This window comes from Zootoca vivipara, chromosome 7 (assembly GCF_963506605.1).
Source record: "Zootoca vivipara chromosome 7, rZooViv1.1, whole genome shotgun sequence".
Lineage (NCBI taxonomy): Eukaryota > Metazoa > Chordata > Lepidosauria > Squamata > Lacertidae > Zootoca > Zootoca vivipara.
This window is the reverse complement of record NC_083282.1, coordinates 48,225,828-48,253,649: the sequence shown is the minus strand read 5'-3', so window position 1 is coordinate 48,253,649 and position 27,822 is coordinate 48,225,828. Positions and strand designations below refer to the sequence as shown.

At 46.9% G+C, this 27,822-nt stretch overlaps 2 protein-coding genes across 5 annotated transcripts; both read left to right on the top strand.

Moving 5' to 3' along the window:
* The first annotated feature begins 172 nt into the window (after positions 1 to 172).
* LOC118088605 (glutathione S-transferase Mu 1) lies at positions 173 to 7,575 on the top strand. Its single transcript, XM_035122454.2, has 8 exons — positions 173 to 369; positions 2,830 to 2,905; positions 3,839 to 3,903; positions 5,593 to 5,674; positions 5,812 to 5,912; positions 6,228 to 6,323; positions 6,415 to 6,525; positions 7,326 to 7,575. The coding sequence occupies exons 1-8, from the start codon at positions 334 to 336 to the stop codon at positions 7,419 to 7,421; spliced, it is 663 nt and encodes a 220-aa protein (XP_034978345.2). The 5' UTR covers positions 173 to 333; the 3' UTR covers positions 7,422 to 7,575.
* A 942-nt stretch (positions 7,576 to 8,517) lies between these two features.
* Positions 8,518 to 27,775, top strand: LOC118088607 (glutathione S-transferase Mu 1-like). Of its 4 annotated transcripts, none has more exons than XM_035122455.2 (8): positions 8,518 to 9,009; positions 10,615 to 10,690; positions 12,943 to 13,007; positions 13,654 to 13,735; positions 13,868 to 13,968; positions 14,249 to 14,344; positions 14,436 to 14,546; positions 16,425 to 16,715. In XM_035122455.2, exons 1-8 carry the CDS (start codon positions 8,974 to 8,976, stop codon positions 16,515 to 16,517), a joined length of 660 nt encoding a protein of 219 aa, XP_034978346.1. In that variant the 5' UTR covers positions 8,518 to 8,973; the 3' UTR covers positions 16,518 to 16,715. The 4 variants fall into 4 exon arrangements, with proteins under 4 accessions (XP_034978346.1, XP_060132968.1, XP_034978347.1 ...); XM_060276985.1 differs by lacking the exons at positions 10,615 to 10,690; positions 12,943 to 13,007; positions 13,654 to 13,735; ... (2 more) ...; positions 14,436 to 14,546; positions 16,425 to 16,715 and adding exons at positions 19,667 to 19,742; positions 22,173 to 22,237; positions 22,796 to 22,877; ... (2 more) ...; positions 25,027 to 25,137; positions 27,485 to 27,775 and having other exon boundaries at positions 8,954 to 9,009; XM_035122779.2 differs by lacking the exons at positions 8,518 to 9,009; positions 10,615 to 10,690; positions 12,943 to 13,007; ... (3 more) ...; positions 14,436 to 14,546; positions 16,425 to 16,715 and adding exons at positions 18,360 to 18,512; positions 19,667 to 19,742; positions 22,173 to 22,237; ... (3 more) ...; positions 25,027 to 25,137; positions 27,485 to 27,775.
* Positions 27,776 to 27,822: the final 47 nt, after the last annotated feature.

Here is a 27,822-nt window from a genome sequence, read left to right as displayed (position 1 = left end):
AATCATCTCAAGAGGAGCGTTTGCTTTCAATGGGTTTGGGGCTGGAGGAGGAGGAGGAGCTGACAGTCCCACGCAGCTACGAGGACACAGAACTGACTGGCGAGGTTGGAGGAAAGGCTCCAAGGCCGGGAGGCGAGGCAAGACCCTGGAAACGAGAGGCATTTGGGGCGGAGCCCGCATCGGTAATACTAAGCTCACAATGGGAGTCGCCCATCCACATTCCTCCCGGAAACTCGCCGGGCAAGTTTGAAAGCGGCGCTCAGCCTTTCCACGAAAGCGGGGGTCCTGCTTCTGCCTGAGCCGAGCAACAGCAGCCAGGGACGCCGGAGGAAGATGGGGGTGACGCTGGGCTACTGGGATATCCGTGGGGTACGTCGGGGTCCTTGTTGGAGGGGGGGGCAGGCTGGGGATGTCTTTTGGCCAGTAGGGCTCCGGTCTTTGACCAACACTCACGCTCTGCTTCTGATGGGCGGGCGTCTATTCTATGAGTGCCTCGCAGGCAGACGTGCAACAGGTGCAGCTTTCCGAAGACGCATCTGGAGCGGCGGCAGAAAACTTCGCCCGTTGACTTCTGCCTGGGAGTCAAAAAAATCACAGGCAGGACAACGGGCTGCCGGAGTCCTGCGAGACGCTCAGGCTGCAACCCTCTCCCCGCTTACTAAGCCACCCAACTCGGGAAAAGACAAGGATATTCTACTACCGTATCAGGGCCGGATTTAGGTTTGATGAGGCCCTAAGCTACTGAAGGTAATGGGGCCCTGTATACGTCCACCTGTCCTTTGTCAACAACAAATTGTCGCTGTTTTTTGTGCTGAATATATGCTATATAGTAATTTATGGACCTAATAGGTATCTAAAGCCATTTGCACATAACAAATAGGAGCCTACACAATACAAAATACTGTTGCTGTATGTAGGTTTTATTTTATTTGTTTTTTAATCTTATATTTTGGAAATGGACATTCATTCTTTTCCTTTAAATTTTTTCGTCGTCCCCCCCAAGAGAGTGGGACCCTAAGCTATAGCTTGTTTAGCTTATAGGTAAATCCGGCACTGAGTTATTGTTATTTATTGTATGTAAGCTGCTTTGGGATTCTCATTTGGATGAAAAGCATCATAGAAATACAATCAATCAATCTATCGTCCGGCGCTACCGCATCTATTTGGCACGCTGAAGATCAATCGCCGCCGTCTCCAGGCAGCTGTGGGGGGAGACCCGGTCTGAAAGCCCGGAGAGTCGCTGCCAGCCCGTGTGGACAGCATCAGGCCCCACGCGGAGATGGCGTGACTCAGCGCCAGACCTTGAGTTCCCTGAAATTCCGGCTTTGGCGCGGGGGCGACGGGATTGCATCGTCAGCGCGTTTCCTGTGGCCGTGATTTCCCCCCTTGACTTTCACGGGGAAGCTCAGAGATACGCCCCGACGGGCAGCTGAGCAGCCAATCCCGGCGCGGAGCCGCTTCCCTCCCCTTCTTCCCTCTTCAATCCGGTGCCAAAAAGGGTTGGGTGACAGACAGTGTCATCAGAGAGAGTGAAAAGCAGGGATGGTGGTGCAAGAGGAGAAGGAGCGAGTTCCATCTTGCCAAAAATTCAGCTATCTCCCTCCGGCAGACCCACGTCTCTGGCATCCTAAGGAGGCAGATTGGCCACGTCTTTTTTTCTTTTCTTTTCTTCCTGAGCTCTGTGCAGGTGGAAAAGCACATCCCAGCCCCATCCTGCTCCCTGGCCCCAGATCTTTGTTCAAGGTACCAGCTTGCCCCTGCCTCCAGAGCTCCTGGAAAGGCACTTAACATCCTAGAAAGAAAGAATTGTAGAGTTGGGCGGTACCACAAGGGGTCATCTCTTCCAACCCCCTGAGATTAAGAGGCTCATGCTCTCCCGACTGAGCTATCCCAGCTATCCCAAGGACCACCTGGAACACTTCTGAAATAAGATTTATTATCCTGTAGATTAAATGAGCAGACCGTGTAAGCCATGGTTTACAGTGACTCTGTTTACATTTTCATGGGCTTTCACGCTCTTCTCTCTCTCTTTCCTCCCAATATGAGGAGGTCCATACATTCTTAACTACAATTCGAACATTCAAACCCTAAGCTGATTAATCTTAACCATGGTTTATTGGAGCAAGTCTGACTTGAATAGTTTCAACCATAGTTAAGATAAATCACAGTCTGCCACTCAGATGTAAAGCTTGCCCATTAAACACTGCTAGGTAAATTAGCTAGTCTCACTGCCCAGCTTATTCCTAATGGTGAAACACACCATCCTAGCATTACACTGCTTGTTGTTTGTTCAGGAAAGCAAACAACAAGCACTATATTAAACCACCAAGACAGCCACTCCAGGGTCTGTTTTCCTACTGGGAGGAAGGGAGGTGCTAAGTAGGAATGCTTGGACTATTCACTAGCTAATCTGCCTAACCATATTGTGTGACCAGCACAATATCTGAATGCAGCCACTGTTTGTCAAGTTTGAATGACAAGTCGCAGTTGATCACAATGAGAAATGAAAGCTTGTGAGCTTGCGCCTATGCTTGAAAAGGAGTGGGGAGCACCCAAGGCTTGAGAGTAGGCTCCTTCCTGTCACAATAAACCATGGTTTTATGTGATGTCTGATCACAGCCACTGACATGCAACATTGCAACAGGGTTTTCAGTAATGCGAGGAGGCTATTGAATAGTAACCTTGGACAGCATGTGCTATCTTCATCTGTGAAATATGTCAGTATCCTTTGCCTTGGGCCATTGCTAGTCTGGAGCAGATGTAATCATCTGTTTTTTCTACCACTGGTGATTATTCTGCCACTAAATATTTGTCTCTTCCTTCCTGCAGCTTGCCCATGCAATCCGGCTTCTTCTGGAATACACAGGGACCGCATTTGAGGACAAACAATATGCACCTGGAGATGGTAAGGAGCTGTCCCTTTGCAGCCAATTGTGAATCCCAGCAGCAGTTAGGATTATTGCCAGTTGCTTTATTTTATTTTATTTTATTTTATTTTATTTGCTTAGTGTCTTTGAATTATCTAGCTGTGGGAATGGTGGAGAGCATAGAAAACAACATCCAATAACACTTGCAAATAGATGGGGGTTTTTTTTTAGTAACTTGCACCTTTTATTTGACTTTCACGAAAGAGTAGGATTAGATCCTGGTGCAGCTGCTGGCTCTGATCTTTAGGGGTGGACTGAAGGTAGACAGCAGTTGTCGAATTCTGGAGGCCACTTAGTGTAGGCCTCCTTCCTGGGATTCCTGCAAAGATAGCTGGGCTAGGAGGACCTTGATCTGAGCCAGAAAGCCCTTTATGTTCTCAAGTAACCATGCACACTCAAGATCACTTAAGGCAGGCTTCCTCAAACTCGGCCCTCCAGATGTTTTGAGACTACAATTCCCATCATTCCTGATCACTGGTCCTGCTAGCTAGGGATCATGGGAGTTGTAGGCCAAAAACATCTGGAGAGCTGAGGTTGAGGTTTCTGAGTATGCCTTCTGGCTTTTATACATGCAAAACTTCCTGGTTGGATTCAAGGGTTGTGTGTGTGTTTAATGCAGCCCGCGTGAAATGTTCTAGTGATGCGAGTTGGAATGCAACAGATGATCTCTTGCTGTTGTATGCAATTAATTGTATGGGTTGTATATTGGACAGTGGCCAATTCAGCCCTGAGTTTCTACAGCTAGAATAACCCTCCCCAGCCTGGCACTCTGGCTGTTTTGGACTATGGCTCCCAGCATGAGACTGGTAGTATTCATGCCTGATAATTCATGCCCCTTAGGAATGGAGCCAAAAACACAAGAGAAGCTGGCTATGAGGGAGAAAACTTACTTTTTATACCTGTATTTACAGCTCCTGATTTTGACGCAAGTCAGTGGACTAATGCGAAGGAGACGCTGGGCTTGGACTTCCCAAATGTATGTAGCAACTGTGGGGGAAAATAGCAACATGTCGTTGTAGATTGATGGGGATGGTGGGGTCTTTCTCCTGCTGCTCCCTCTTTGAGATGAGTGAGAGCAACCAGGCCAGAGTCCTGGGCTCTTTCTCATCTGGCTCTGCTTCACTGTCTGCTACTTCAAGTACAGGTCACAGCTCAGTGGGAAATGAAGACAGGTGTGTGAGCAGAATCTAAAGCAGGGGGTTGGCTGGAGGTTGAGATTTGCAGTGCATTCCTGGCTTCTTGCTAGAGCAAAGGCTGCCAGGAAGCCAGATGCCAGGGCCTTTCAAGTGTGCCTGGGGGGAGAAGCCAGGCCCTGTAAATTCCGCAACCAAATTCTCATGCACAGTTCTCTAGTTTATGAGGTCTGTGTTCTGTTCTGAGCAGCTTTCCAAGGGCCACATGCCAGTCCTGGGCAGGGCCACAGGCAAAAGTGGGTGGAGCAATGCAAATTTTACCTTTATGCCTTAGGCTAGTTTCTGCACATTTTCTCTCAACCATCTCTCTGTCCAGGGCAGGACTAACCATTAAGCAAAATAAGCACGTGCTTAGGTCATCAAGTAGGGCACCACAGAAATTTTCCATTGCCAGATTTTTAATATTAGTGGTCAGAAATTGCTTAGTTGTGTGTTCATTTTCTCAGTTGAAGATTATCAAAAATCCCAGCAGAACAACTATGCAACAAGATAGGTTGGATGCCTTATGTCTACCAAGTATAGAAGCAGGTGTGTTCTGGAAGATTAGTTATGAGGATCTGATCAAAGACTTTGCAATTAGAAAAAGTGGGAGAAAATTTTTCAGATATAAAGTGTAAAAAATAAACATTATTTTCCATCTTACTATAGGTTTTGTTTTATTTTGAAAAAATATAATTTTATTTTATGGTTTATTGTTGTTATATTTTGAATTAGATATATATGGAGGCACCAAAATCTTTTAAGTGCTTAGCAGGCATCCCCAAACGTCAGCCCGCCAGATGTTTTGGACTACAATCCCCATCTTCCCCGACCACTGGTCCTGTTAGCTAGGGATCATGGGAGTTGTAGGCCAAAACATCTGGAGGACCGCAGTTTGGGGATGCCTGGCTTAGGGCCTCTAAAGATCTTATTCCAGCCCTGTCTTTATTCTCCATTCAATGAAACAAGAAGCACACACCTTAAACACCATACATTTAATGTGCAAGACTTTCCCCAAAGATTCTGTGGGACTTGGGGGACTTGAGAAAGACTGGAAGCTGCTGAGTGTCAAAAGAAAGAAGGCACATTGTTAAAAGAAGAGGCTAGACCAGAAAGGAAAAAGACATCCCTTATGTGCTCCTGCTGTTCCTTCGCTGATCTTTTCCCATAGAGACTGCCTCTGGATGGAGCTACTGGAGCCCAGGGCTTGCTTCATCCCATCTTTCAAGTTTTTTACCACTGGGATATCCTGTGCAAAATTACCATGTCCATCCTTGGACAGCCCTAAGTAATTATACTACACCTAGGATGCAAAAACTATCACCCAGCAGTGTGAAATGGCTTCTCTTGAAGCCGTTTCAGTGTAGAAAGCCTTTCAAGTTGATGCTGTTTCTCCTATGTAAATGGGAAGTTGTCCAGCAAGGATGACGGGGTGATGAAGTGTTCTGGGTCTTCTGCACTGGCGCCATTAACCTTCCCTATCCTTTCCTTAGCTCCCTTATCTAATTGATGGTGAGACGAAGATCACACAAAGCAACGCCATCATGAGATACATTGCTCGCAAGCACAAGATGAGTGAGTGTTTCTGGCACTAGTGTTTCTTTGGATGCCAGCTTAAAACTAATTAATTAATTAAGTGACTGATAATATTCTTGCCAAATAGTTGGTTCATGGGTATGCTCTTACCTTCTGTGCATTTTGCGTTTCTACAGGTGGTGAGAGCGAAGAAGAAATGATCAGAATAGATATGCTTGAAAACCACATTATGGATCTGAGAATGGCCTTTGCAAAAGTTTGCTACAGTCCAGATTTTGTGAGTTTTGTGGTTTGCATCCCCCCCCTTCCCAAATTGGAACTGATCAGGAATCTAGCAGATGTTGAGAATCATTTGGGGATCAGTATGGTGTGTGAGTGGGTCAAAAGATAGCACTTACGTAAGGCTGAACAAATAATTCTTTCTGCTCTTGTGGGACTGGGAGGGGAACAAAAGTCTGTAAAGTTACAACCAATAAGCAGGCATGAGAGAGAAAGGAAGTCTATAATTGGGGAGTCAGTAGTTCAAGGTTTCACAAGAGTTGGGCTGGAAATCAATCTGTGTACCTAATAATTCAAGAATGTCTGGTTGCAGGAAAAACTGAAGCCCGAGTATCTGGAGCAGATACCTGGAAAACTGAAGCTGCTCTCCCAGTTTTTGGGAGACAGGAAGTGGTTTGCAGGAAAGAAGGTACACGTGCTATGCATAATTCTATAGAAACAAAGTTGTCTCTCTAGTTCTAGGGCTCAATTTACAATGTATTCCTCTTGTGATTTTCTAGATCACCTATGTAGACTTTCTTGCATATGACATATTGGATCAACACTGGATGTTTGAGCCAAAGTACTTCGATCAGTTCCCAAATCTGAAGGATTTCCTTGACCGCTTTGAGGTGAGATTTACTGTGATGTTTGCACTGATCTCCAGTAGGAATTGTTCTTATATTGATAGCAAAGGAAATGCAATTCCTCGAGTTGCTCTTTGTCTCCCACAGCAACAGCCCCGAGTGGTGCAGCAATCATTCCTTCTTCCCAGGCAACTCTGTGAACTCTGTAATATAGCTCTGTGATTGGAAACTCTCAGCACACTTAAAGGACTAGAGCTCCCAGAATTCTTTGGGGGAATTCCATGACTCTTTAAAGGGGTATCATAGCACTTCAAATGCACATTGTGCATGTGGCTGTAGTCTTAGTGCTGCCTTTATAGAATTCAAGCAGGGAGTAGCATGGGGACAAAACCAGAATTACAGTCATACCTTGGGTTACGGCCACTTCAGGTTGTGTGTTTTCGGGTTGCACGCCGCACCAAACCCGGAAGTCCCGAAACGGGTTACTTCCGGGTTTCGGTGCTCGCGCATGCACAGAAGCATTAAATTTCACTTTGCGCATGCGCAGAAGCGCTGAATCGCAACCTGCGTGTGCGCAGATGCGGCGCTGCGGGTTGCGAACGTGCCTCCCGCACGGATCACATTTGCAACCCGAACGTCCACTGTAGTTGGCTGTGTTAGTTGCCAGGGGGTGGGGCAACCTGGTCAACCCCTAGGTACACCCCTACAGGCAAGCAAGAGGCATTCCAGCCAGGCAAAAACATTTCTGAAGCATTGTGGGTCCTAAACAGCTATTTTCATTTTTTCTCCAGAGTCTAGTTTAGACTCTTGCTATGTGTTGCTGTTTAATGACTATTCCCTTGCAGGCTTTGGAGAAAATTTCTGCCTACATGAAATCTGGCCGTTTCATGAAGACTCCCATCTTTTGGAGACTCGCCAAGTGGAGCTATGAAAAAGTGTAGAGGAGACCGTGAACCTTAAAGCCTCTGCAGATGGGTGTTAGCGTCCATGATGGCCCCTGAGTGAATCACCACCCCTTCATGCTTTAAAACATGTTTGTTATGCTGTGACCCTTAATCCAGACTGTCATTAATAAAAACTATTGGATACTGAAAAGATTGTGCTGGCTTCTTAGTTTGCTGCCCTGCAGCCAGAAAAAAATTCTCCATTCCCATGTTTTAAAATTGGGTTTAAAATGCTGCCAGCAAGCCAAGCTGGTGGCTACTTGCTTATCAAAAGAGCTTATTCCAAGAGCTCACAGGGCACAAAACAACCTGAAAGGAGGGGGGGAGGAGGAGGAGAAAGAAGAAGAAGAAGAAGAAGAAGAAGAAGAAGAAGAAGAAGAAGAAGAAGAAGAAGAAGAAGAAGAAGAAGAAGAAGGAGGAGGAGGAGGAGGAGGAGGAGGAGGAGGAGGAGGAGGAGGAGGAGGAGGAGGAGGTTGCCCCCTGCAACATTGCCCAGTGCACTGTGCCAACAAATACCTGCCAACCAAATACACTGGCACTGGCAGGAAGCATTGTGGTCTAATGCAGCAGGTTCTGTGCCCGATATGTAAGTGCTAGCATGCCAATCCTTCCAGTTAAGGCTTTTCTACGCGAGCCGTCAGTAGTATTTTTTTTTAATTAGTAATTTCCTTAATATTACACCAGTCAATTTTTCAATAAAGATATGCAGTAGAAGACATGGCGCAAAACAGGTGTGTGTGTGTGTGCATTGTTGGAATAGGTAACAGTCTTTAATACAGTATGGAGGAGAAAAAGTCCCTCAGGGGTTAATTCCCTGTGCCACTTTTTAATAATTATTAATAAGACTGAACTCTGTCCAAAGTCCTCTCTTCTGATAACTGGCTTCAGTCTGTAGCATCTGGCTGCTCTCCAGCTGAACTCTTCTGGGAGTTGTCTGTACCAAGTCTTGAGCCCACTTACTATTGAGAAAGTCCCCTTTAACTCAGTGGGGTTTACTTCTGAGGAGACATGTACCGGTTTGAGCAGTTAAGAACCCCCCCCCAAAGTCTCACCCATGCTTCTCATTTGACCTTTTTAAAAAATAAATAAATTTCAATCCACCTCCCCAATATAAGGTCATTTTGGAACTTTATTATAGGCCACACTTTCATAAAAATATATATAACATGGTGAAGGACATAAAAATATCACAGTACAATATCATGGGTTTAAAATCAAAACACTCTTCCCAGTCTGAGTTGAGAGCAAATTCTGAAGCACCTGTTCTCGGAAGCAGGTTTAATATGAGTTTGCAGGCTTATGTGTAATAATAAAGCTACTTTTAGGATTATGTTTATTTGCAGGTTTTATAAACTCTAATAAAAGCCACCCCAAAAACATTGCTTCCATGCCTGCCCACCTAATTAAAAACATTAATAAAGGGCTCCGGCCCTTTAAAAAGCTGAACTCGACGGCACTGCTGCTTCGCTCCCTCCTCCACAGTGGCTGCAGGCAGTGAGGCTGCGAGGAAGGGAGCTCGACGGGAGAGGAGAGGACGGCGCCGGGCAACATGACGATGATTTTGGGCTACTGGGACATCCGAGGGGTGAGTTCTTTGCGCAGAAAGGGAGGGAGACCCGAAGAGGCGCACCCCCTCCCCGTCATAGCTGCCAAGTTATCCCTTTTTTAAGGGAAATTCCCTTATGCTGAATAGGCTTCCTTGTGAGAAAAGGGAAAACTTGGCAGCTATGCTCCCCGTCCGCCTGTTGAGTCTGGGGTTCCTGCCTCGCTTTGCAGAGCCTTCCGAGGCACTCGCTGTTCCCACGGAGGGAGTCGCGCCTGCGGGTGCCCCCTGCGCAAACCGGCGCCGTCCAGGGGCCGCGGGCCCAAAGCCAGCCGTTGTTTAAGCCCTGGTTGGAGAAACCTGGTGCCATTGTGTGCCCCCGAGGACGAGTGGTTTCTAAGGCGAGGAGGAAGAAGTCCCTCGGGGACCTTTCCTCGAAGGAGCCCGGGTCCCTGCTGGTCGCGCTGAGGAAGTGCGCTGCCGTCGAGGCGCTTTGCTGGAGATCCCCAGCTGATCCCTCGGGCCAGCGGCTGGGGAAAGGCGGACGGAGTACGCGGGGGCTTTTATCAGGCTGCTGCTCCACGTGTCTGCTTCTAACTATATGGGAGTTGACGGCTTTACCCATTTACACAGAGCTCCCTTCCTTTGTTCTCCTGACACCTCACCCAGTGCCAGATTTAGGTATAAGCTAAACAAACTATAGTTTACCCCCCCCCCCCAAAAAAAATTAAAGGAAAAAAAACTGGATGTACATTTCCAAAATATAAGATAAAAAAACAAATTAAATAAAACCTACATACAGCAACAGCGTTTTGTGTTGTGTAGGCTCCTATGATGTAAGTAATGGGCCCTGCCAGCTAGCCTGCTCCCTGGTTTGCTCATTTCTATGTATAGGGTGCCTACATTCTGCATGGACTGGTTGCATGGCAACATGTGCAAATGGCTTTAGATACCTATTAGGTCTATAAATTACCATATAGCATATATTCAACACAAAAAACAGCGGCAATTTGTTGTTGACAAAGGACAGCTGGACATAGAAAGGGCCCCATTACCTTCAGTAGCTTAGGGCCTTGTCAAACCTAAATCCGGCCCTGACCTCTCCAGGAGACAAATAACCAGCACAAGGCCACAGTTTCTAAACTTTGGGTGACAAGCTGCAGTTAATCAAAATGAGAAAGGAAAGCTTTTGATCTTGTTCCTATGCTTGAAAAAGTACACCCAGCACCCAAACCTTGATGGTAGGCTCATTTCTGTCACCAAAAACCGTGGTTTCCTGTCATGTCTGATCACAGCCACTGAGATGAAACGGGTTTCAGTGGTGCCAGGTGCTATTGGACAGGAACCTTCAGTTGCAAGCAGGGCCGGCTCTAGGTAGACCCCCGGTGGCGCCGGGCTGGTAGGCAGGGGCGCGGACACCATGCTGCGCCCTGCGAGGGCGGGGGCGCCGGAGCGATCTCCGCCCCTCAGCGCCAGGGCGGCCGACCTGCTCGAGACTGCCCTGGTTGCAAGCACCTGCTATCTTCATCTGTGAAATTTCAGAAGGATGCCAACATCTTTTGCCTTGGGTCATTGCTAGTCTGGAGCAGATATAGTTTGCTGGCTTTTCTACCAGTGGTGATTATTCTTCCACTATTCTTCCTGCAGCTTGCTGGTGCGATCCGACTCCTGCTAGAATACACAGGTACCCCATATGAGGACAAGCAGTATGTGTTTGGAGATGGTAAGGAGCTGATTCCAGAGGAGTTTCTAGTTGCATTGTCAAAGCCTAGGGACAAACAAGCAGGAAGCTATAGCCACCTTCTTCCTGCCATGCGTGTGAGCTTCCCAGAGCCATTTGATTGGTCACTGCTGGAAGCAAAATGGCATTTGGTTTCCTGACTTGGTAAGGCAGCTTTGGAGTCCCATTGATTAAATGTAGCTGTTAATTGACATAGAGGTTCACTGTAGCTTCTAAGGTATAAGTATTTTAAACACGGGAATTGCCTGTCTTAAAGGCATGGGTGAGCTGTTACTTACAATGTTCCTCTTGTAAGGGGGAGGAAGAGGCAGAGGAAAGGAGAAACTTGATTCTTTCACACAACGAAAGCAAGATAAAGCCCTTCTCTCTCTGGAAGGCTGCCTGTAGGTTTTCGCAGCAGCACAGAGATGAAGGAGCAAGATGCAGGTGGTAGGAGGGAGTTGGATTCAAGTCCAGAGGAGGAGGAATTGGCTGCACCTGAATCTCCAAGAAGTAGGAGGCGGAGCAAGCAATTAGAACAGAGGCGCTGCTTCTGTGCACGCGCATGGCACGATCAAGCAATTCTGCACATGCGCACAGTGAGCAGCATGCTTCTGCGCATGTGCATGCAGTGAAACCCAGAAGTATACACTTCTGGGTTTGCCGAAAGTTACGTATCCAGAGTGGTATGTAACTAGAGGGTCTACTGTACTGCATGTGTTTTGGGGTGGGGAGCTGAATCCGGCCAGTGGGTCAGATTCAGACATGCTCTCAAATGCCACTTCCACAATCATCTGATGACCCCATGCTGGCAGGTGAAGAGTTTTCCTTTGCCCACACAGGGTAGCCAATCCCAACAGGGCTTGGTGTCAGTGCCAATCAGCTGACTGGGGCTTACAGAAAGCCTTCCTTGCTAAGGACCCATACTTAGGAGCACACTTCAAAGTCCCAATTGTTTCTTTGCAGCCACATACTTACGGTACCTGCCCAACACCTAGTATCACATAGGATGCCAGGTGTAGGGCAAGTGTGATTGGAAGAAATGGCTTCATGGGCCAATTTGGGACCTTTGCTGGGCCTTATCTGGCTTGTGGGGCAGATGTTAACCACAACAGATGTATGTGGAAGAGCGATGGTAATTGGCTTTTTAAAAAGAAGTCGCTAAAACAAGTTTTTGTTATGGCTGAAATCTGGAGCTCTGAAGCTGGCCTCATAACTTCTTACACCAAATTGCTCAGCTATGATGTTTCTTCTTAAACACACTTTCCACCTGAAGCAGTGACAAGAGGGGAAATAGTTCTTTAATGCCATTATGGCTTTCCCCTTCCAAAACAGTGGCTAAGCCCTCATATCCTGTTCCACCTCCTGCCGCCTTGATACAGAGAACCTCTTTGAACCTTTGCTACTTATCACTGACCTTGCTCACAATACAGAAATCATGTGCATATCTCTTGACCAACAATGAATCCCTTCAGCAGTTAGGATTCTTGTCAGTTGCTTTGGTTTTTTGCTCAGTGTCTTTGAATCATCTAGCTGTGGGAATTGTGGAGAGCAGAGAAAACAAAATATCCAAGAACATTTGGAAATAGATGGAGCTTTTTAAAAGAAGTAGCTTGTGCTTTTTATGTGACTTTCAAGAAAGAGTAGGATTAAATCCCAGCACAGCTGCTGCCTCTGATCTTCAGTAGTCAACCAAAGGCAGCCCAGAAGTTCTGGTGACCACTTAGTGCAAGCCTCCTGCTCAATCTGGTCAGACCTTCATCTGGCCAAAAATGTGGTTACGTTCTCATGAAACAATGCACACTGAAGATCACTTAAGAGTGGCGTAGTGTTTCTGAGTATGCCTTCTGGCTTTCATACATGCCAAATGTCTTGGTGGACCTCAATGATTTTAGGGTTTCTATGTGTGTTTTATGTAGGCCGTGTAAAATGTTTAGTGATGGAGTTGAAATGGAACAGATAATCTCTTGCTGTATCTACTTCTAGATGCAATTGCCTCTTTAAAATTATGGGTTGTACTTTGGACAGTGGCCGATGTGTTTCTACAGCTAGAATAACCTTCCCCAACCTGGCACTCTGGCTGTTGTGGACTATTGCTCCCAGCGTGAGACTGCTAGGATTCACGTCTGATAACCCCCTTAGGAATGGAGCCAAAAACGCAAGAGAAGCTGGGAATGAAGGAGAAAACAAGCTTGGCAGGTGTTGAAGTGAGAGCAGACTTGTCATGGACTTACTTTTCATATGTGTATTTACAGCTCCTGATTTTGACACAAGTCAGTGGACTAATGTGAAGGAGACGCTGGGCTTGGACTTCCCAAATGTATGTAGCAACTGTAGGGGAAAAACAGCAACATGTCGCTGTGCATTGATGGGGATGGTGGGGTCTTTCTCCTGCTGCTGCTTCTTTGAGATGAGTGAGAGCAATCAGGCCAAAGTCCTGGTCTCTTTCTCATCTGGCTCTGCTTCACTGTCTACTACTTCAAGTACAGGTCACAGCTCAGTGGAAAATGAAGACAGGTGTGTGAGCAGAATCTAAAGCAGGGGATTGGCTGGAGGTTGAGATTTGCAGTGCATCCCTGGCTTCTTGCTAGAGCAAAGGCTGGTAGGAAGCCAGAGGCCAGGGCCTTTCAAGTGTGCCTGGGGGAGAAGCCAGGCCCTGTAAATTCCACAACTAAACTCTCACACACAACTCTCAAGTGCAGTGTTTCCCAATTGGTGGTGGGAAATTCTGTGCAAAATTGCCACGTCAATCCTTGAGTAGCCCTAAATAATTATACTAGAGCTTTGATGCAAAAACTAACACCCAACAGTGTGTTTTCTCCTGAAGCCATTTCAGTTTAGACAGTGTTTCTGCTGGTACTGTTCATCTTATGTCAATGGGAAGTTGTCCAGCAAGGATGATAGGACGATGAAGTGTTCTGGGTCTTCTGCACTGGCGCCATTAACCTTCCCTATCCTTTCCTTAGCTCCCTTATCTAATCAATGGTAAGACGAAGATCACACAAAGCAACGCCATCATGAGATACATTGCACGCAAGCACAAGATGTGTGAGTCTTTTTGGCACTAGTGTTTGTTTGGATGCCGGCTTAAAATTAACCGATTAACTGATTGATAATATTCTTGTCAAATAGTTGCTTAGAGGTGCTCTCTTACCTTCTGTGTATGTTGTGTTTCTACAGGTGGTGAGAGTGAAGAAGAAATGATTGGAATGGATATCCTTGAAAACCAGCTCATGGATGTCAGAATGGCCTTTGCAAGAGTTTGCTACAGTCCAGATTTTGTGAGTTTGGTGGTTTGAATCCTCCTTCCAAGTTGGCAATCCAGCAGATGACGAGAATGATTTGGGGATCAATTTGGAGTGAGTGGGTCGAAAAATAGCACTTATGTAAGACTTAACAAATTCTTTCTGCTCTTTGAGGGCTAGGAGAGGAACAAAAGACCATTAGAATTAGAGAGAGAAAGAGAGTCCTATTACTGGGGAGTCAGTAGTTCAAGGTTTCACAAGAGTTGAGCTGGAAATGAATCTGTGTATGTAATAATTCAAGAACTTCTGGTTGCAGGAAAAACTGAAGCCTGAGTACCTGGAGCAGTTACCCGGGGAACTGAAGCTGCTCTCCCAGTATTTGGGGGACAGGAAGTGGTTTGCAGGAAAGAAGGTACACGTGCTATGTATAATTCTATAGAAACAAAGATGTCTCTCTAGTTTTACGGATCCATTTAAAATGTCTTCCTCTTTTGATTTCCTAGATCACCTATGTAGATTTCCTTGCATATGATGTCTTGGAACGGCTCTGGATGTTTGAGCCAAAATACTTTGAACAGTTCCCAAATCTGAAGGATTTCCTTGACCGCTTTGAGGTGAGATTTATGCATTGATCTCCAGTAGGAATTGTTCTTTTATCCATAGCAGAAGAAGTGAGATCCGCCAACCAATGAATATTGGCTGTTTCCCTCAGTCTGTGCCTTTCTGCATACAGTACATCTTTATTCACAACCAGTCCACAGGGTTGCACTGGCTGTCAGCCTCCTCCTCCTCTGCAGACCACACTCACTCTTTGTGTTTAAAGTGCTATGATAGCACTTTAAAGAGGCATGCCTTCTTCCAAAGAATCCTGGGAGTTGGGTGGTGTTTTTTTTTGTTGTTTTTGTTTTTGTTAAGGGTGCTTCCTGCAAGTTGCTGTCTGGCTCTAAGAGCAACTGTCCACAGATTGGTTTAGCAATCAATTCCCCTTCCCAGGTAACTCTGGGATTTCTGAACCGTATCTCTGTGAGCAGAAACTCTCAGTGCACTTACTGGACTACTGCTCCCAGAATTCTTTGAGGGATGCCATGACTCTTTAAAGGGGTATCATAGCACTTTGAATGTACAGTGTGAATGTGGCCTTAGTCTCAGTGCTGCCTTTGTGGAATTGAGATGGGAGAATAATGGTTACAAAACCAGAATCTGTTTACTGGGATCCCCCAGGATCCATTCCGAGTCTATGCTTCTATGACTTCTATGGCTCTGCTTGCCATTGGCTCTGGCTTTACCTCATGTTGGTTTCCTTTCATCCTTTCTGAGCAGTTCCACTTGGTACCAGCCTTCACAGCTTTACACATGTGCACCCCCTAGCTTATGGATATTAAATACCCTTTTTTAAATGGGGGGTGAGGTAGAGACACTGTGTATCACATAGGAGTTGTGCATTCTAACACCAGGTGTGTGTGTTTCTGCAGGGTTTTCCTGCAGAAATGTGCTTCCCCTGCCTCACCCCCTTCAGAGAGAGAGAGAGAGAGAGAGAGAGAGAGAGAGAGAGAGAGAGAGAGAGAGAGAGAGAGAGAGAGAGAGAGAGAGAGAGAGGAGACTGGCAAAATTGCACAAGAAGAAAAGTCTGATTCTCCAGATAATGAGAGAGTATTTGTGTGTGTGGCAGAATCCACAGAGAAACTCTGTCATGTTTTTCAAGCTATCTGCTGTTGCTGTACTGTATACCAGGCATAGAGACCTTTTTTCAGCCAAGGCCCACATTCTGTTCTGGGCAAGCTTCTGGAGGGCACTGTCAGGGCCAGAGGCAAAAGCAGCTGAGTAATTGCTGTAAGTTTTATTTTTTTACCATAGTCTCATTTCTATATGCACTCTGACACTCATCTCTATCCTCCATCTAAGGAAGTGAGAGGCATTCTCAGAGTTCAGGGACACATTATAGCCGGGCAAAAACACATAAGAAGAGTGCAAGCATGTCCTGAGTGCAAAGCATTTTGGGTCTTTAGCAGATGTGGTGCTGGGGTGCAAATATCTGCCCAGCACCCCCAAATTACCATGGATAGTAACTGCCAGCCATCAGGGGGCGCAACTCTCCCCCATGCCGCTGCGGGGGAGCGATCCCCGCAGAGGCTTGGGAGTGAAGTTGCGCCCCTCCCAAGCCTCTGCGGGAGGAGAGTGCAGCTTCCCTCCCAAGCATCCTTGGGCGGAGAGCGATCCCCGCAGAGGTTGGGAGGGAAGCTGCGTGCACGCCATGGTTGGCGGGGTGCAGCTGGCGGGCATGCAGGGAAAGGGGAGGCTGCCAGCAAAGCCGTGCAGCTCCCCCACTTGCTGGAGCGCCCCTGAGAGGCTGGCACCCTGGTGCAATGCACCAGTAAGCCCCATGGGAAAGACGGCTCTGGGTCCTAGACAACTGTTTTCAGGTTTCCTCCAGAGTCTGGTTGAGACTCTTGCTATGTGTGATGCTGTTGCTGTTTAATGACTCTCTCCTGCAGGCTTTGGAGAAGATTTCTGCCTACATGAAATCTGGCCGTTTCCTGAAGACTCCCATTTTTGTGAAATATGCCAGGTGGGGCAATAAAAAATAAAAGAGGAGAATGTGGACCTTAAAGCTTCTGTAGATGAGTGTTGGAATCAGGGATGGCCCTTGAATGATTCACCATCCCTTCATGCTTTTAAACATGTATGTTATGTTGTGACTCTTAATCAAGGTTGTCGTTGTGATAAAAAAAGAAAAGGATACTGAAACAATTGTCCTGGCTTCTTATTCCAAGAGCTCACAGGGCACAAAACAACCTGACTGTGGGAGAGGGGGGAGGAGGAGGAGGAGGAGGAGGAGGAGGAGGAGGAGGAGGAGGAGGAGGAGGAGGAGGAGGAGGAGGAGGAGGAACATTGCCCAGTGCAACTGATGTCCTTGTGCCAATGCCTGTCAGCCTGTCAACACTGTCAACGCTGGCAGGACACATGGTAGTATAAAGCCACAGGTTTCATTTGTATGATTGAGAAGTGCTAGCCTGCCTTTCCTCCCAATTAAGGCCTTTCTACATGATCCATAAAAGCGTGCACAAGTAGGGGTTTTTTTTTAGTTCTTTCCGTAATCTTTCAACAGTTAACTTTTCAATAAAGGTGTGTGGTAGAAGAGATGAGACACTGCAGTGTGTGTGTGTGAATTGTTGGAATAGTAGCTTTCAATTAATAATAATCATCTATACCCTGCACATCTGGCTGGGTTTCCCCACATGATAAAAGATCAAACATTAAAAACTTCCCTAAACAGGGCTGCTTTCAGATGTCTTCTAAAAGTTAGATTGTTGCTTATTTCTTTGACATCTGATGAAAGGGCGTTAGACAAGGTGGGTGCCACTACTGAGAAGGCCCTCTGTCTAATACTGTGTTGCAGAGAAAAAAAGCCACTTAAGGGGTTAATTCCCTGAGGTACTTTTTCAAACTTAATTGTAAGAATGTCCAAAGTCCTCTCTCCTGAAACCTGGCTCCAGCCTACAGCATCTGGCTGCTCTCCAGCTTCTCTCTCCCGGGAGATGTCTGTATCAATTTGGACTGTAGTCTGATGCCCAATTAAGTAATAAGTAAGTGGGCATTACATGGGACACTGGTGGCGCTGTGGTCTAAACCACTGAGCCTAGGGCTTACCGATCAGAAGGTTGGTGGTTCGAATCCCCGCGATGGGGTGAACTGAGCTCCCGTTGCTTGGTCCCAGCTCCTGCCAACCTAGCAGTTCGAAAGCACTGCAAAGTGCAAGTAGATAAATAGGTACCGCTTCGGTGGGCAGGTAAACGGCATTTCCGTGCGCTGCTCTGGTTCGCCAGAAGCGGCTTTGTCATGCTGGCCACATGACCTGGAAGCTGTACTCCGACTCCCTTGGCCAATAATGTGAGATGAGCGCCGCAACCCCAGCGTCGTCTGCGACTGGACCTAACCGGGCATTAGGCTGCAGCCGAAGTTGTTACTGTGGATTGAACTCAGTGGGATTTACTTCTCAGCAGACATGGACAGGGCTGAGTGGTTAAGAAATTTCCAAAAGCTTCACGAATGCTTCTCACTTGACCGTGTTTCTTTTTAATGACCTTTCCTCGCTCGCAACAGAAAGATCACAGTACAACTCTATTAAATAAAGCTTCACAAAACTTAACATGACAACTACTGTATAAGAAGGTGGTGTAGGACGTAAAAAACACGATGCTACATTAACATCGGGTTAGAAAGCAAAACATTTCCCCACTCCTTTTTCAGTGCTAATTGTACTATTGGGACTGACCGTAGTGGGACAGTGCTGTTCTCCGTGGCAGGTTTAAGGTGCAATAAAGCCAGTTTTAGGATTATGTGTATTTGCAGTTTTCATAAACTGTAATAAAAGCCGTTCCTAAAACGTTGCTTCCAGTCCCCGCCCACCTAATTAAAAGTAAGAATAATCGGCGCTGGCCCTTTAAAGAGCTGAACTCGACGCGCCTCGGCGGCTGCTTCTTGAGTCCCTCCTCCAAGGTGGCTGCTGGCATCGAGGCTGAGAGAAAGGGAGCTCGACCGGCAACATGACGATGATTTTGGGCTACTGGGACATCCGAGGGGTGAGTTCCTTGTGCAGAAAGCGAGGAAGAGGTGTGTCCCCCCCCCCCCCCCCCGCTGCTGAGTCTGCTCTGCAGAGCCTTCCGAGGCTCTCGTTGCTCCCGCGGGGGGAGTGGCGCCCGTGGGTCGCCCCTGCGCAAGTCGGCGCCGTCCAGGCTTACAGGGGGGCCTTTGGGTGCGCTCTTGGCCCCGTGGCTTCTAAGGCCGAGGAGGCAGAAGTTCCCCAGAGGAGCTCGAGCGACCGTCCCGCCTCCTGTGCGCGCCCGGATCCGGGTAGGTCGCGCTTGGGAAGCGGCGCTGCCCTGGAGGTCCCCAGCTGATCTCCCAGGGCAGCGGCTGGGGCAAGGCGGACGGAGCTCGGCAGAGGCGCGGGGCCTTTTGTCTGGCTGCTCCACGTGTCTGCTGCCCCTGCAAAAGGCCGGCAGTTCCTGCGAGACTGTTTGAGGTGCCACCCCCCGCCCCGGGCCTTCGCGTCGCCTCGTTTTTCGCGCGAGTGGAGCTCGATGGGGCGCCCGCGGCGGAGGCTCGTTGGACTAGCGGTTCCCGCCTGCCGAGCTCTGCTTCGTCCACGCCTACCTTGCCTGCGTGTTGTGCTGCTAGGACTCTGCAGCCCTGTGCACGTGGAAGGCGCGGTGGCGATTAGCTGGAGGGAGGAATACCGCCGAATAACTGTTGCAGAAAATCACGGGTGGGCGGGGGATGGAGAGGGCTCTGGGGCTCAAATCCCTCTTGCGGGTTTCCCACAGGCATCTAGGGGTCCCCTAGTGCAAATTATATTCATTTTCCTTCTGACACAGCCTCCCGGTTCTCACTCGAGGTCAAACTCTCAGTTCACCCCCAAATGTCTCACCAGGAGAAGAGTTCATGGAAGCAGCGGATATCGCCCTAGTAGTCTCTCCCTCTAGACTTGCTTTTTACGGTTGGGCCTAAGGTGGATGGTACTTGCTGGCGTGCCCACAGCTGTGTCCCCTTCAGCTGCATTCCCCATTCCCATTTCCAGGTATAGCAGGTTTGTTGAGTTTTTCAGGGGGCCCAGAGGATTAGGAAAGCCCCCCCTTCACACACAGCTCTTTCTTCACCCTCTCCTCCTCCATCTTAGATGCTGGCTGCTGCTGCACGCACCCATGCCTTTTTATTGTTCTTTCCTGTTTTCCAGCTTGCCCACAGCATCCGCTTGCTACTGGCGTACACAGACACCCCCTTTGAAGATAAGTTTTACAGCTGTGGAGAAGGTGCGTATTGCTAAACTTAGAATGCACCGCGCTCCTCTTACTCAGAGTACTAAACATTTTTTTAAAAAAGTTGTTGCTTTATTAATAATTTCCTGGTGGGGCATACACAGTTTGCCTTTGGGCATTCTGAACAAGCGTTGGTAGGGAAAGTGTTTCGCTTGTGCTTATGTCAGCCAGTTATTTGAAATGCCCAGAGCTGCATTTTTGCAACTATGTTAAACTTAAGTACTACAATCTGAAGGTTTGTCAAGTTGCTGTAAGGCTCTGTGTGTGTTGATTAAGGGCTTGTAACACTCACACAACTGTTGAAGGGAAATATAGTATATCAGTTTGCTTACTGTTATGTAATTGTTATATAATGTTTATATATGTCGCATTACACACCACCATATATTTCTATCTGGCTACCGGGTGTTGTTTGGAGGAATACTGTATTCCTAGAACTGTGTGTGTGGTGAGTCTCTTCAAGAGTAAAAAGGGGGCAGAATTAATCTAACTAAATCTTGGCTCTCCCCCACCCCAGTGTGGATATCTGCGATTTGGTTTCTGCGGTCTGTACTTGCCCTAACAAGCAATAGGAGACTAAATGATTCAAATTCTACTTATTGCCGCAACATTGGAATAATCGTGGTGCGTAGAATGGAGGCACATACCATGAATGCAAAGGTGTATTAGAGGCTCCTGTTCCCAAACAGTCACAATGAGCTTTTCAGGGTGATAGTAAAAATAGATTTTGTCTTGAGTGCTATATTGCTCGCTCACTCTGGTGCCTTAAGCTTAATCCCTTGCATTTGTGTGTGTTTGCACATGAGAGAGTGATAGAGAGCACAGGGAGAGCATAATTGCAGTGGCTTTTTCCTCTGCAAGTTTCCCTTAAGAGAAGGATGGATGAATATTCCAACAGTAGCTTTGCACAGTATGGGAGCATGCAACCACCAAGGGGCATGTGGTATTTAGAAATGATTTCAGTACCCCAAATCTTTGGGGCACATGGCATCTTTGTGTTTGTTTCAGGATTAAGATGAGCTCATGCACTAGAGTGCAGTCTACGCGCCACTCAATTGGTCCACATTTCCTGCTTGTCTTAGTGGATGGTGATGGGGGATATTTTGGTTATGCGCAGCTGGTGGGAAGTGGACAATGGAGAAAAAGGCAGCGGCCCTTTCCAGAGTCACTTTTTGAATCTGCTTGATTTCCTACAAAAAAGCTGTGTGCTATATTGCTAGCTCACTCTGGTGTCTTTCGCATGTTTAGAGTTTACCCTCTGTTGTAACACAGATAACAGTTAACAGCTGGTTCAAAATGTATCAGCCAGGTCTGACTTACTTGAGTTCTATTTAGAATTTGTATAACCCCTTTTTAAGCCAGCGGCAGCAGCGGCAGCCAGTTTGTTTCCAGGTCCTGTTCAAAGTGCTCAAATTAGTGTTTAAAACCTGGAATGACTTAGGCCACATTCCTTGGGTTAATTGGGAATGTTCAAGGGATGCCTAATAAAGGTTATTGATTTGATTTGAATGTTCAAGGAGAAGGGGGGAGAAGTTTACATAACTGTAAAATACTAGACATTTGAGTGCTGGGAAATGGAGATCTTATAGCAGAAACACCATCTTGAGGCAGATGTCTGCATCTGAAAATGGGCAACAGCAAGAATTGATTGTGCTTATAAACCCTGGTTGCCCAGAAAAGCCTTGAGCACAATGGAGACTTTGTCTTATAATCCGCATAGCTCAGAACTTGCTGTTTTCCTCTTAACTGCATATTCATTTTGCAAAGCGATTTCTTGAAACCTGCAGAATGCCCCACGGTTTCTTAGGATCTAGAACAGGCACCCCCAAACTGTGGCCCTCCAGATGTTTTGGCCTACAACTCCCATGATCCCTAGCTAACAGGACCAGTGGTCAGGGATGATGGGGATTGTAGTCCAAAACATCTGGAGGGCCGAAGTTCGGTGATGCCTGATCTAGAATGAAAATATAAAATCAAGCCAGAGAACTTCTCTATTTCAGAGATACTCCTCTGAATGGATCCTAGCAAGATGGACAAGTAAAGTATGGGAAAGCAATTCAGAATGCTTGCCTGAACTTGTGTCCTTGACTTGAATGGGGCTTGCTATAACTCAGCAAGGCCCAGATCTATCAGCCTCTGTAGAAAAATATCCCTCAGGATGCTCTCACCAAGCCAACTCAGAATTAAATCTTGCTGAATTGTCATTGGACTTTGTCTTAACCGCTTTCCTTGGGATTGGAACCTTAGGCACAAATTTATGGTGTGTGTATGTGTACGCGTGCATGCGTGCTTGGCATTTCTTCAATGTTGATTGCCTTGCCTGTGTGAAGGAGATTGACTGAGCAACTTTTATGTACAGGAAGTGAAAATGCTCTCTCTCTCTCTCTCTCTCTCTCTCTCTCTCTCTCTCTCTCTCTCTCCCAGCCCCCGACTATGACAAGAGCCAATGGTTCAATGAGAAGGAGAAGCTGAGCCTGGACTTCCCTAATGTAGGTCACTGTCTTTTTCTATCATATGACAGGTGGGAAGAGGAATGTGCCTGGGTTATCCAGAAGTTCTGGAGATTTGGTAGAGGAACGTGCCTTTCTTCCTTGTGGTACTCCTCTGGAGGGCCTTGGGTTGGGAAGCAATGGTTGAGGAATGTGTGTGAGCCACTCTGGGCGGCTTCCAACCGAATATTAAAAACAGTACAGCATCAAACATTAAAAACTTCCCTAAACAGGGCCGCCTTCAGTTGTCTTCTAAAAGTGAAATAGTTGCTTATTGCCCTGACATCTGCTGGGAGGGCATTCCACAGGGTGGGTGCCACTACCGAGAAGGCCCTCTGTCTGGTTCCCTGTAACCTCACTTCTTGAAATGAGGGAACCACCAGAAGGCCCTCGGTGCTGGATCTCAGTGTCCGGGCTGAATGATGGGGGTGGAGACGCTCCTTCAGGTATACAGCACAGAGGCCATTTAGGGCTTTAAAGGCCAGTACCAACACTTTGGAAGCACAAAGCTTAAATCTGATTTGTCTTTAAGCTGATCATTCTTTGCTTACTTTCCAGCTTCCTTACCTAATTGATGGCAAGAACAAGCTTACACAGAGTAATGCCATTCTCCGGTACATTGCGCGCAAACATAAGCTCTGTGAGTAGAATTGAGTTCTTTGGGGGACCTGGGCTGGCTGATTGGGACCGGCTTCTTTTTGTCTGTCTGGGATTTCTCATTGTTGTGTGTTGTCTCCAGGTGGAGAAACAGAGGAGGAGATGGTCAGAGTGGATATGCTGGAGAATCAGGTGATGGATTTCCGCATGAGCCTCGTGATGGTCGTGTACAATCCTGATTTCGTGAGTTCACCTGCCTCTGTTGCTCACAGCTGCTGTTGCATTGTGGGGCTGGTGGGATTTTTATAGGACAGGGGTTGTCAACTCAGTGCCTGCAGATGCCCTAGGCCTAGTGCTTGCAAAAGCTCTCAATGGTGCTGCCCCGGAATCTGAGCTTCCTAGAAAACAAAATGTAAGTCTCTAGCCCTCCTAGATGGGGCAAAATGTGCAGGTACTTTCTAAGCAATGTCTGTGAAATTATTATTATTGATTAAATTTATATACCACTCTTCATCTGAAGATCTTAGGGCGATACACAAGATAAAAATGCATAAAAGCACAAAATAGTTAAAACAATAACAAAACAATAACCCCACCCACAAACACCGTTAAAATGCTGTAGAATATTAGCCAAATGCCTGGTTGAAGAGGAACATTTTCACCTGGTGCCTAAAAATATATAATGAAGGTGCCAGGCAAGCCTCCCTGGGGAGAGCATTCCACAAGTGAGAAGCCACTGTAGAAAGAGCCCATTCTTGCATTGTTACCCTCTGGACCTCTTGAGGAGGAGGCAAGCATTGGCAGAGGAAGAGGAGTGCAGGGTGAGCGCACCGCCCCCAGCAGTGTGATCCCAGTGGCGTGCCATCACGGCTGCCACCTGCCCATGCTGGGTGCCACGCCCCACAGACGGCACGCCACACCCCACAGAACGTGCCCCAGCCCCACCCTCACCTGCTGTCCACACCCCCGGTGCTGGAGCATAAAGCTTCGCCACTGGAGGCAAGCAAAGAAGGGCCTCAGATGATGATCAGAGTCTGGGTTGGTTTATATGGGGAGAGGCGGTCCTTCAGGTATTGTGGTCCTGCGAGTGAGTGTCGTGTGATGACCTTGTATATTTTTCCTGGTGCTGGGAAGTGCTCCTTGTTGTTAGCCTCAGTGTATCTCTCTGTGTAAAATCAATATTGTGAGATCCCACAATTGGGACTGGCAGGAGGTGGTTGATTTCTAATGAAAGCTTAAGCTTGTTGTGGGTGGCCTTCTCTAATTTAGTGTGTTATGCCATGCCCCCATTGCAGCCATTTTGTGACTGGTGTCCCCAGCAGTCCCTCAAAATTCAAAATGTGCCCACTGTTCCAAAAAGGTGATCGGTCCCTGTTATAGGCTATCTGCAAAAGGAGAGTGTGTCACACTGTATAGAGTGAGCAATGTTCCTTTCCCCAAATGCATGAAAGTGACAGAAGCATGTGACTCTTCCAAGATCTTGAGCTCTTTTTGGACTACAACTCCCATGTTGCCCCGCTAGCAGGACCCCAGTGGTCAGGCATGATTGGCAATTGTAGTCTCCAACAGCTGGAGACCCACATTTGGGAAGCACTGGTCCAGATCATATTTCTAGAAACCTTGCTAGAGATGGGACGTGTGTGCATGTATGTGCATTTGTGTGGGATTCACACTTCGCAAGCATTTTCTGCAGGAAACACCTAGGTACACAAAGCAACAGTGTTTGCTATGTAAAATGTGAATTTGCTCACAGAACAGCATGTTTAAATTTCTCCTGTTTACGGCGATTGATAGAGTTTGGCTTGAGGAAAGTGAAAAAAATCTCCATAAGGCGGCTCTTCTAGGTCATGCCTTAATAACTTCTTATTTTCCTGCCATATTACTCCTTGAAGGCAAGATGCCATCCTGCCTTGCTCTCTGATAATTCTTGCCTTGACAGCGTCAAATTCATAGGTTGTTGGATACTTTAGCTGAGAACATGGATCAAATCTCTCCCCCACCCCCCGCTTGTTTTGCAGGAGAAACTAAAACCTGGGTACTTGGAGCAACTGCCAGGAAAGCTGAAATTGTTCTCAAAGTTCCTGGGGGACAGAAAGTGGTTTGCTGGGGACAAGGTATGTGCAAGTCCACCTAGAGGCATTTGAAGGCAAACCTGCTCCCTTTGGGTGTCTCACTTTTGAGTCTCTTTCCAGATCACCTTTGTTGACTTCCTCATGTATGATGTCCTTGACCAAAACCGCATGTTTGAACCCAAGTGCCTTGATGAGTTCAAGAACCTTCAGGATTTTGTCTCCCGTTTTGAGGTTAGTGTTGTCTTCCCAAAACGTGCTTGCTTGCAGGTCTTTGCCTGCATCTTGTGACTTGGTTCATTAGCTTCTGGCAAGAAGCCACAAACTGATTGACTACAAAGTTCCAAACTGGCGAGAGCAACTGTCCAAGTTGGCACAAACAGGAATTTGCAAGAAACATTTGTCTGTTTCCTTTTTTTGCACATAAAGGCCAGGGTTCTGAAACGTGCTTTGCTTCAGAGGGATATGGTGGCAATTTCCCACCCATCCATTGTGACTGGTAGCAAGGCAGTGGGTGCTAGCAATTAATTGGCTCTGTTGAAAGGTCTTGACTGACATCTTTGTGGGGTATGAGAGAGAGTTGATGTTGCAGATACAGCGGGAGCTCCTTCCTGCATGAAGTGATAGGCTGCTCCAGAAGCCTCCTGGAGTGTCTTATTTTGTATCAGATGGCTTAGCCCAGAGATACAGATGCTTCCTGGTCAAATTGTGAGTGGAGTTCCTCAGCACTGGCACAGCAACACAGCTGGGTCATGTTGAGCTTAGTAGGTGAACACTTTGACTGCTGCTGTTTTACACATGTAGCTTTTGAAATGCACAGGGGGACGTTTCTCAGTGTTTTTGTACATAGCGGTTTGCGGTTGTACACACCTTTGCACCATAGCATCGTGTCAAGGGGCAGCTGCTATCGGTGTTGTCTGTACACACGGTTGGGCCTGTCTTCAAACTACTGTGCAATGGTTTCCCTATTCTCCTCTCCTCAACAAGAAGAGACAAATAATATTCTGCTTCCTATTTTGCCAATCTCCTTCAGAGACGAGATAAACACGTTGAAGGAGAATGGCATGCACCTACAGTATCAGTAAGGCAGCCCTAGCAGGAGATGACCTGAGAAAGTGCTCTCTGGGTATACATGTACACACATAGAAATGTGCTTGAGAAGTGCATTCTCAGCACAAAGCTGGTTATAACCATCCAGCAGAATGTGCATTAGATTGTCAAACAATGTAGGATAGGGACAACATGGGGATTATATTGTGTGTAATTATTATTATTATTATTATTATTATTATTATTATTATTATTACCCCGCCCATCTGGCTGGGTTTCCCCAGCCACTCTGGGTGGCTCACAGCACATATCAGAACCTACTAAAACATTAAAAACTTTCCTAAAAAAGGCTGCCTTCTGATCATAGCTGTCAACTTTTCCCTTTTTTATGGGAAATTCCCTTATTCCGAATAGGATTCCTCGTGAGAAAAGGGGAAAGTTGACAGCTATGCTTCTGATGTCTTCGAAAAGTCAGATAGTTGTTTATTTCCTTGACATCTGGTGTTCCACCGGGAGAGCACCACTACCGAAAAGGCCCTCTGCCTGGTTCCGGGTAACTTCGCTGCTCACAGGGAGGTAACTGCCAGAAGGCCATCGGAGCCGGATCTCAGTGTCCGGGCTGAATGATGATACCTGAAGGCATGGGGCTCCTTCAGGTATACTGGAATGAGGCCGTTTAGGGCTTTAAAGGTCAGCACCAACACTTTGAATTGTGCTCGGATACGTACTGCAAGCCAATGTAGGCCTTTCAGGACCGGTGTTATGTGGTCTTGGCGGCCACTCCCTGTCACCAGTCTAGCTGCCACATTCTGGATTAGTTGTAGTTTCCGAGTCACCTTCAAAGGTAGCCCCACATAGAGCGCATTGCAGTAGTCCAAGCGACAGATAACTAGAGCATGCACCACTCTGGCGAGACAGTCTGCAGGCAGGTAGGGTCTCAGCCTGCGTACCAGATGGAGCTGATAGACAGCTGCCCTGGACACAGAATTGACCTGCACCTCCATGGACAGCTGTGAGTCCAAAATGACAGTACCTCCCCCCCCCCCCCCAAGATGCCCACATCCAGCATTAAGCGCGCACATTACCACACAGGGTGTACACACTTAAAATATGTTGTTAAAAACCATGCTGCCATGAGTCACATAGCTTTTGCATATGGTGGCTGAACGTGAGTAGAACTAGGAACTAAGGTAAGCCAACCAACCATGAAGAATTGTGTGGTAGCCAATGCTATTTCTACCCAGACTAGGCCCACTGAAGTTGGTGGGCATGACTGACTTGGGCTTATTAAATTCAGTGGGTCGTCTCTGAGTAGAACTAGCATAGGATATAACCTGTGGCCTTCATTTGTCATTAAAGAAACGTTAAAGGGACTTTAAAAAATAAAAATGCAGACTTGCCATTTTGGCATGAGCAAAGCCAGTCCCAGTTGGGAGCACTGTCAGTTTTCCTAAGGCTTTCTTTTGTCTTACTGAGGTGGAGTCTTTCACCCACATCCTTTCCTAAAAAGATTCTTTTTCTGCGCCTCCAGGCCCTGGAGAAGATTGCTGCCTACATGAAATCCAGCCGCTTTATGAAGACTCCCATTAATAACAAGATGGCTAAATGGTGTAACAAGAAAGAGTAGATGAAGAATAAAAAATTCCTTGCTGCTGCTGCTAGACAAGAAGACTTCTTTTTGCCTTGAGTAGAGCTGATTGGATTGACTAAAGGCTGCCCCCCACCCCTGAATGTAGTACTCTTTCTATAGAATTGTTGGAAACTATTCTGTATTTTTAAAGCTGTAGTAGCCAATAAAGCATGATATTGTTGTTGTGTTGAATGTGTCATCATATCTTGTTGGCCATTAATGTGCTGCTTTTATCTTGT

What these genes read in the sequence shown, in the direction of transcription:
- LOC118088607 (XM_060276985.1), top strand. Translation starts at nt 8,974, where the DNA reads ATGACGATGATTTTGGGCTACTGGGACATCCGAGGG. An exon ending in AGTGGTTTGCTGGGGACAAG is followed by an intron (nt 24,949 to 25,026) that starts GTATGTGCAAGT and finishes GTCTCTTTCCAG; the next exon opens with ATCACCTTTGTTGACTTCCT. An exon ending in ATTTTGTCTCCCGTTTTGAG is followed by an intron (nt 25,138 to 27,484) that starts GTTAGTGTTGTC and finishes CTGCGCCTCCAG; the next exon opens with GCCCTGGAGAAGATTGCTGC.
- LOC118088605 (XM_035122454.2), top strand. Translation starts at nt 334, where the DNA reads ATGGGGGTGACGCTGGGCTACTGGGATATCCGTGGG. An exon ending in GCTACTGGGATATCCGTGGG is followed by an intron (nt 370 to 2,829) that starts GTACGTCGGGGT and finishes TCCTTCCTGCAG; the next exon opens with CTTGCCCATGCAATCCGGCT. An exon ending in TGGGCTTGGACTTCCCAAAT is followed by an intron (nt 3,904 to 5,592) that starts GTATGTAGCAAC and finishes TCCTTTCCTTAG; the next exon opens with CTCCCTTATCTAATTGATGG.